General features: G+C 46.7%; 1 protein-coding gene across 1 annotated transcript; it reads right to left on the bottom strand.

The window, feature by feature from the left end:
* Window positions 1-1,836: 1,836 nt before the first annotated feature.
* On the bottom strand, window positions 1,837-8,399 carry PKDREJ (polycystin (PKD) family receptor for egg jelly; the record flags this gene model as incomplete). Its single annotated transcript, XM_008948239.1, has 2 exons — window positions 1,837-3,963; window positions 4,120-8,399. Coding segments are annotated over 2 exons (6,407 nt in total), but the record flags the coding sequence as incomplete, so codon positions are not given.
* Window positions 8,400-8,443: the final 44 nt, after the last annotated feature.

The raw sequence follows: 8,443 nt of genomic DNA, 5'->3' as shown, positions 1-8,443 counted from the left end.
GTAGCCTGTGGAAATGGATTTATAACCTGGGAGCTGCTGAAAAGCCTGAGAGAACCATTCTGTGATACAACGGAGCCCAAACTGGATTTTGCAATGAAATTCAAGGCACAGGAGTTGGATGATAGCAATATATCCCTTTTTGTTGCTGTCCTCATTTGCTGTGGAGGTAAGCACTGCGTATTTGTTCTTTAAGGTGGTGAATTTTAACATTTTTCTTTGTGTGAGGGAGTAATTTTAATGGAAATGTTTATCTGTTACTTGAAGATTCAACTCTACCCCTAGCAATGTCACTTACCCTTTCAGCACCTCTCATGGAAGACACCGTGTAACTTGCTCGTGTATTTTGCTTTGCAGAATTTGGGATGTTTAGCCTCACTTACAGAGAGGTCTCATTACTCTCTGGTTTTAAAAGTGGTGTGTGGAGGGTGTTGCTGTGGTTTTTATGTTTAAGTCAGGGTTAGAAATAGTTGCAGAATTTGGGATGTTTAGCCTCACTTACAGAGAGGTCTCATTACTCTCTGGTTTTAAAAGTGTGTGGAGGATGTTGCTGTGGTTTTTCTGGGGATTGGGAGGATTTGGGGTTTTTATGTTTAAGTCAGGGCTAGAAATAGTATTTGCATCAGCAAAATGGGCAGAAAAAATAGTATTTTTCTGCTATAAAACTGAAATACCAAAAGGACTGGAGGCAGGTGCAGGTTATAGCTTTGCTCATCTTTGACACTTGCTGATTACATCATGTAACAAGTTCTGCAAAAATGCAGAGCGTTCTTGATGCACTCCCTGTGTTCTGATTTTAATATCACAGGCTGTTTTAAAAAAGCAGCTTATTTACCTAATTCAAAAGAAATTAGATGATGGGTTTATTTCTTTGTTGTTGTTGTTTTTTAACTATTTCATGGCCTTGAAAAAGGATGAGTCTCGAATTCAGTGAGTGAACATCAGTTCTGGAGCACAGTTATTCCTTACCAAAATGGGGAAACCAGACCTGGAGTGTGATTTCATGAAATCTCCCTCCTGGTCTAGCCACAATAAATAAGCATGCTAAGGCCACAGATTACCCCCTGCTCTGGACCGATTTTGTCTTCCTTCCAGTTTGTAGCTCCCTGTTGCAGCTTTGTTAGATTAACATCCACAGTGGGGAAGAGGAAGTTGGTAAGTCCCTATTAATAGACCAGTGAGGATGATTCCTGTGGTTTTGGAGGGCCACACATTATCATTCAAAGTATCAGCTTGGTCAAGCACAACCTAAACTTAGTGCCACACTTTCCAACAGTCTAAAAACAGGAGCACCAAGTATTTGTACTTCTGCAGTTTGAAGGGGAAGGTTCCTCCACTCAGTTTAACTTCTGCTCTAGTGAGTCAGGCTCTCTAGAGGTGGGAATCACAGATTTTAAACTTTTGCCACTCCAAGCCAAGCAGGGGTTGAGAACCCCTTTGCAGATCCCAGACACACGGTTTGCTGACGAGAGAGCAAAGATGTGTTCCTTTTTGAAAGGTTTTTAAGTTACTTTTACTTGGAAACTGGCAGGTATGTGTGACAGCCAAGCACCACTGACACTGATGCAAAATAGCCTGGAGAAAATCTAAACACAATCATGAGTGAGGGGTTGAATGTAAAAAAAAAAAAAAAAGTCTTAAAAGTCAATAATCTATAAGCATTTATTTTATATGCAAACATAACAGAATAAAACTGGTCTTGAGTACAATATCTTTTTTTCCTGTTTATCTTCCTCTTCCTGAGCCCTCAGTGTCACTGCTGTGTTCTCCCCGGCTGCCCGCCGAGTGCGCTGTGTGATCAGGCTCACTGGGTTTGGGTGTTTTCCAGGTCAGAAGGTGCTATTTCCTTCTGAGCCACTGCAACACTAAAGCAGCCACTTGTGCTTCATCAGATGGTTCTTCATATACGTGTTGTTTTATACGTCCATAGGCAGAGATGATAACAGATTGGAAGAGATTGATGAGGACACAGGTCATCACCACCACGAAAGAGGCCAGGAAGAGGCCGCCCAGCAGCCTGTTGGAGGAGAATGTGGTATCTCTGAAAGCTGCAACACAGTAAGAGAGGATGGTCTGAGCTGAGCGAGCCATGTTACTGTAATTCCACTCGTGCTGCCCAAACACAAGGTAGCCAAAAGCCATAAATGCAAAAAGGAACACCCCCATCAGGAGGGCCATGGAGGAGATTTCAGGAAGGGCTGCCAAGACGACTCTTTGTGCCAGGCGCACACCATAAAAGATCTGAAAATATTTCAGCGTTTTCAAAATGGCAAAAAATGTTAAAAACCCCAGAGTAATCCTTAAAAGCTGATCTAAATTAGAAACTACGTGAAAAGGAGCAAAATCCTTTGCGTGAAGCAAGTAAAAATTCACTATCTCTTCTCCCATCTTAAATTTGATCATCTTTAAACAAAGAAAAAAGAGGAATGCTGATTTTAAGCCGATGCTGGAAGTATTGGGAATGTTTTTAATATAATCTTTTTTCTCTTGGCATACGATGTGAAGCTCATCTGCAATGTAAAGGCTCAGAAAGACAAGAGCAATTACAAACACAGACATTTGAGCTATGGATTGGTGATGAAAAATGGGGAGTGCAAAAGAGTGTACTGACAAACTTGGATTTATGATCCCCAAAGGAGACAATTCAAATATGACTGAGATGGTGCAAAAGAGGTTTGCATCTGGGTTGAATGTAGTTAGCTCAACGATCACGGCCCACGTCTTTTCATCAAGCCAGTTGCTCTCTTGCAGAGCATCCAGCCTGGTCGTTGAATTAGGTCTTCCTTCTTCAGGGAAAAAGTAAAATGTGTATCCTCCTGGTCCATATCTGTGCAAATCTCCATAGGAGTAATACATCCACGGAGTCCTGGGTTGCTGGTAGGTGAACCCCCCATAACTGCTGGCATCCTTGGGTGCAGACTGGTTGGCAATCTTTGTCCAAGTGCCAGCATAGTCACCTGTCTCTGGGGTGTCACTGCCGTACCTGTGAAGACAGTGCCTCTTCCTGGTCACAAAGTTTTTGACAAAGCTGTGAGGATGGAGACATTTTGTCTCAGTCCCTTTACCCCGCACTTGCCTCATCCTAGGCAAACCAAGGATTTTGGACTGGCTATTGGCAAGGAAGGTTGGCTGAATGTCACTGTGGATCAAAGTTGAGAACGAGTCCTTCAGCCACACATAGATATGTTCTAGCCTATCCACACTGGGCAGTCGTGGGGAGAACTGGTTACGGATGAACAGGTTGTAGTGGAGACACTTGGTGTTCTCGGTGTAGTAGGCAAAATGCAATAGCAGTGTTACAAAGACAAGGTGGCCGATGAAATCTTTCATGAAAATAAATGCCTTGCCTTTAATTCTGGCCCTTTGCAGCAGGATTGTAATGTCATCAGCTTCCAAAGGCTTGTACTGCTTGGTGAGTCTGACCTGAGCGAGTTTCAAATGCAACTCTCTCATTGTATTATCACTCATTGTTTCTCTAGCCAGCTGAATCTCAGAGTCATGAGTTACCCATGAGATGTTTTTACAGTATCTTTGAGAAATTGTACTCGCAGCTGAGAAAGCAACGATCTTTAGAACCGAAAGGCAGAACACGTTCTGAAAAAAGGAGTTTGCAGATGCTAAAAGCCACTCTAGAGAAGTCTGGTAGCCATAAGACAAACCGTAGGACACAATGAAGGATGCCGATAGCCCACTGACAGCTATAATGAGTGCCCATGGGAGACAGAGGCACCACCAGCGCACCCCCCCGCAGGGCTTCCTCTCTGCCTGAACGCCCTCCCCTTCTTCTGCACCGTTAGTGCTGCCGTCGGAATACGACAGTGCCCTCCTCTGGCAGGCCTCAGCTGTCGGGGGGGAATGTGCAGCTCCTGTCTGCTCCTCTGTTTCTATTACGTTTGCCTCTCTTTCGGAAACTGTGCAGTTTTGGGGAGCTCCCTTGCTCGTTGCCCTTCTGGAGTATGGCGGGCTCTGTGAGCTGCTGTGACCAGGAAGGTTCTCCAAGGGAATAATACTACTCGAGTGTGCTGAAGTTTCTGGAAGGGAAGATTTCTGTGAACTTTCCTTCCAGTTCTTAAGATTTCCAGGCTGCTTTGGGTCCATCTGAGCCACACTATGAAGAGAAGCTTCCCTCTGGGAATACTTAAATAAGGCAGTTATAAGAATTTCCACAGGCACAGTAACCAAAGCACATTCAATTCCTACTATGAGTGTTCTCACATACCTCAAGTGCATTGGAGATTCTTCGTTCTTTTCAGCATTGAAGAACATGATGTTAAAAAGAAAGTTTAATAATAATATTGCTAAACACGAAGACAACCTTTGGAACCTGCTGAAACTGCTAGGAGGAACACGAGCAAAAATGGAGAGCCACAGGTGGCCCTCCTTCAGTCTGTGAGCAAGATTAATTAAAAAATAGTCGATTCTGGGCAGAGGTGCCTCGAGGTTTGTGACAGAAAATGTCTGTTCTAGGAGGCGTTCGCCCTTTTCAAGAGAGAGCCATTTCCTGCACATAAAGACCCAGGTCTTCCCAGTGGACATATTCTTAACTGTGGCTCTGCTTAAGAACCAGCTTGGAGACGGGCCCTGGTTATTGTGCCAGATCCTGAGAGAATAAATATCTCCCAGATCTTCCTTGGTCGTTAACAGAAAGTGATCAGTGCTTCCTCGTTGGAAAGAGGGGGAATGTGGGTGCTGTAAACAATGGACATCACTCACACCGTTCTGGCCAATGAGCTGCAGAAAGACATCTGCTTTGGTTCCAGCCCCCCAGCGGCTGCCTGTGTATAAGGTGACCAAAAAGCTCACTTTATCAAAGGGGTCATTGTCCAACAGAACTGTAACCTTGTCCTTGCTGTCCCCGTCAGCCCTGTCTTTTCTGATGGCCCAGCAGGCCATGAGAAGGTAGACGGCAAAAATGAAGACCACTGTTAAGAAGGTCACTGGGTTTTTAGGTATGTCTGCTATCAGGATGTCTCTCAGATCTATCATGTTGGGGATGACTATTACTTTGGCTGCCAGGAACCTGATGTCAAACCTGGATACATCTGATGCCGTGTGGACTGAGGGAGTTATGTAACTCTGCTTCATATCACAGACACAGTGGACCCTCTGCCAGTCAGTCAAGGAGCCCAGCCCACACGTGTCTTCCCTCCACAGACTTTGAACCCCATCCAGAAATAAACACTGATCACTGAAAACATGGATGCTCACCAGCCCCTGGGTCGGATACCTTACCATGTAGGTTGTCACCAAGACAATGGAGATATTGTGAGTGCCTGCACCACTGCCTGGGGCTGTGGCTGTCAGCAGTGACTCTGGGAGACAGACAATATAGGGAGCCTTAGTCCTGCAGTCAGCGCCAGCCGTCTCGTTCTTGCTGCCGACAGTTGGCTTGTTGTGAAAAGCAGAAAATGAGGCTATGGGCTGAGCGTGAGTGACATTGGTGCCTTTAAATATTAGCACCTTGAAAGTAACTTTTAATTTTGTCAGGATCTGGATGTAGGTGCTCTTGGCATTTCTGTCCACTTCGAAACTAAAGCCTCCAGTTGTGTAAGTTCGTGTTTTATCGGGTCCTATCGCCAATGGAAAAGTTGAGGATTCCTTATCTTTCCTAGCAATAGTAATCTCTGCTCCTTCAGGCATGATCCCCTGTAGATCCCCGTTAGCCTTGGTCTCTGCCATTTTAAAGCCCAAGACCGTTGTTTTGATTTCTGATGTGTAACCTAACCAAGGGAAGGGGTTCTCATCAAACTCAAAGACAGCAGTGGAAATCACAGCATCGTGGTGCAGTCCCGAATCGTTTCCCTTTTTCAGTGATGGATAAAAGCAATTTGTGCAATTGCTGGTGGAGAAAGTGTTTGTCATGTTCCAGGTTTCATCTTTATTCAGCGTGATATTCCATTGTTTTGTTTCCATCAGAGTTTCTGTTTCTCCAGGGACTTTGCCCTGGAAAACTATCTCTGTTAAATTTTCCATGATGGAGAAGATTTGCTTAACTCCGTTGACATTGACGTTGCGGCGCCGCAGAAGGGCAGCCCTCAGGATGTTGGATAAGCAGCTGAGTATTCCACTGGTCTGAATTTCTGCTTCCTCAGACCAGTGGCTCTCCTTCCTCTGCGTCTTCAGTGCTCCCGTTACTTCCGTCAGTTTACTGAGGGCAAGGTCCTGTGACCTAAGGGTCACTTCATCGGCTTCCTCGGTGACTTGACGAAGAGAAGCGACTACCTGGTTGACTTCTGTTGTGCTCTCAACTGAAATATTCAGGGCTGCTTTAATCAGGCTTTCCCGAAACAGAGCCTTAGGGAGCTGGAGAGTTGCTGCAGCTTTAATGTAGTTTAAGACTGAGGCTGCCGTGTAAGCCAAGTAGCCGGCGTTAAAATAATCTCCGGTCTGGAGATACGCCGTCATCGGGGCGCTGGTGCCGCTCACCGAGGCCAGGAGCTGCTGGAACACCGCGGCGGGGGGCTGGCTGTCCAGGGGGCTCCGCACCTGCACCTCCAAGTTCACCTGAGTAAACGCCCCGAGGGAGTCACGCACCTGCACGTACAGGGTCAAGGTGTACTTCTGAGAGGGCACTCCGACGGGGAGGAAAGATGGAGGAGTTCTAGGCTGGTAACCGAGGTACAGAACTGTGCCAAAGGTATTCTCCTCCACAGAAGTTATTTTGGTAGTTTTGGGTACATCAGAAGCTACAATCACTTTATACATCAGAGGCAGATTGCTGTCGGAAAATCCGCGGCACTCGACGACAAACTTGGTCAGAAGGGCCGTGCCCTGCCGTGGGTTGATGGTACACTTGCCAGCCCTAGGAGGAGAGTTTACCTTAAACGGGTGTTTGTAGGTTGAGGACCTACCATCCCAGGTCGTTACTTTTAACAGAAGTATGTAAGATCTGCGTGAAGTCTTTGTAAAAGTCAGAGCGTGTATGGACAGGTAAGCCCCAAACCTCCCTGTTGAGGTTCTGGAAGACCAGTCAAAGCTGATTTCTGTAGAGTTTTCTGACAAAAGGGACCAGTAGTAGGTTGGCCGGTTCTTTGTTGCGCAGTTCAGGCATTTTCCAGACAAGATAAATCTCTCTGTTGGAATTAGACTGGTGCCACAGTTTTCAAGGCACGTCACGCCCAGAAGGAGTGGGGAGCCAGGCTGCACATCTACAGTCTGGTCAGCGTAGCTCGTCCTTCTGTCCTTTTGGATCCCTAGACGGAAGTAGTAAATGGCGTTTCCCGGGAGGGATTCTGGTGCCACTGCTTGAACTGGACCGGAGGGTGTTAACCATTTCAAATCCCTCTGGTCCGGGTGGCATTTCTTTCCTGGACTGACTATCATGTTTCTATAGTCAGACGCCTCTTTGGTGCAGTACCAAGTAAAGGTGATTCCCTTGAGTCCTTCCTGTGAATCAGGATCGTAGGATGCAGAGCCATCAAGAGTCCAGCTATCAGAAAAACCCACCGTGCGGAACACGCCTCCTGCAATATTTGCCACGAGATCGCTTCTCTCAATCTGAACGTAAACTTTATCTGAGCCCTTGAGGATTATTTTGGTCCTAACTGGGTTTATCTCAACGGTGAAATAGAACAGGTACAGTCCGTAATCTAAAGTAAAACTGGGAACGGTTAAGTGTATCATTTCCACGCCATACATCGAAGAAGAGTTCATGGGTTTTTCCCAGTCTGGAATAGTTGTCATGTTCTGGACAGGATAGATTCGCCACAAGGGCTTGATAGATATACCAACGTTGCAGTCCACTAGCAACCTGACAAAAAGGTAAAAAGACGTCCCCCTTTTCTGGTGCAGGATCGAGGTTTGGAGAGCAGGCTTCTGAATCCGAACGGTGTGTATGTAACAGGCGTCTTTCTGACAAGATACTGGTGCTTCTGTGGTTTTTTCATAGTTGTTGACTCTGACTCTCAAAAGAGCTGGTGGAAGCGCACTGGTGGTACAGGTCACTTTTGTCACAAACCCAGCGTGTTCCTCTGGGTCAAAGGGTGAAGCAGAGCGACGGACAAAACGTGCGGTGTTTCTTAGGCGACTACTGTCCGTGTCTGTGCTACTCTGGAGGAAGTGGTGTTTTGGGGTTCCAAAAAGCTGCAGGCGGAAGGTCCACTCGCAGTGTAGCACGGGATGTTGCGTAGGGATAAACGACACTACGTACGTAAAGCGGTTCAGAGCAGGACAGCTGCTGCTGAAAACACGGACATCCAGGCCCACGCATGAAGGAGGTGAGCGTTTCACCGTGAGGAGGCTGGAGGCCACGGGTGGAGGAGCGCCTCCCGGTAGGAGGCCTGTCTGCAAGGTGACCTGACCTGAGCAGTGTGAGGTGTTCTTCACCCAGGCCGAGTTCAGGTACCAGACGCAGCGACGCGGGAGTGGTGGCTGCTGCTCTTTCCTCTCTGGCTCCAGCTGTGCTCCTAGAGCAGACCGGTAACACAGGTTCACGGTGCGGTCCCAC

This window comes from Merops nubicus, unplaced genomic scaffold (genome assembly GCF_000691845.1).
Source record: "Merops nubicus isolate BGI_N331 unplaced genomic scaffold, ASM69184v1 scaffold22919, whole genome shotgun sequence".
Taxonomy (NCBI): domain Eukaryota; kingdom Metazoa; phylum Chordata; class Aves; order Coraciiformes; family Meropidae; genus Merops; species Merops nubicus.
This window is presented reverse-complemented; position numbering and strand designations above follow the sequence as displayed.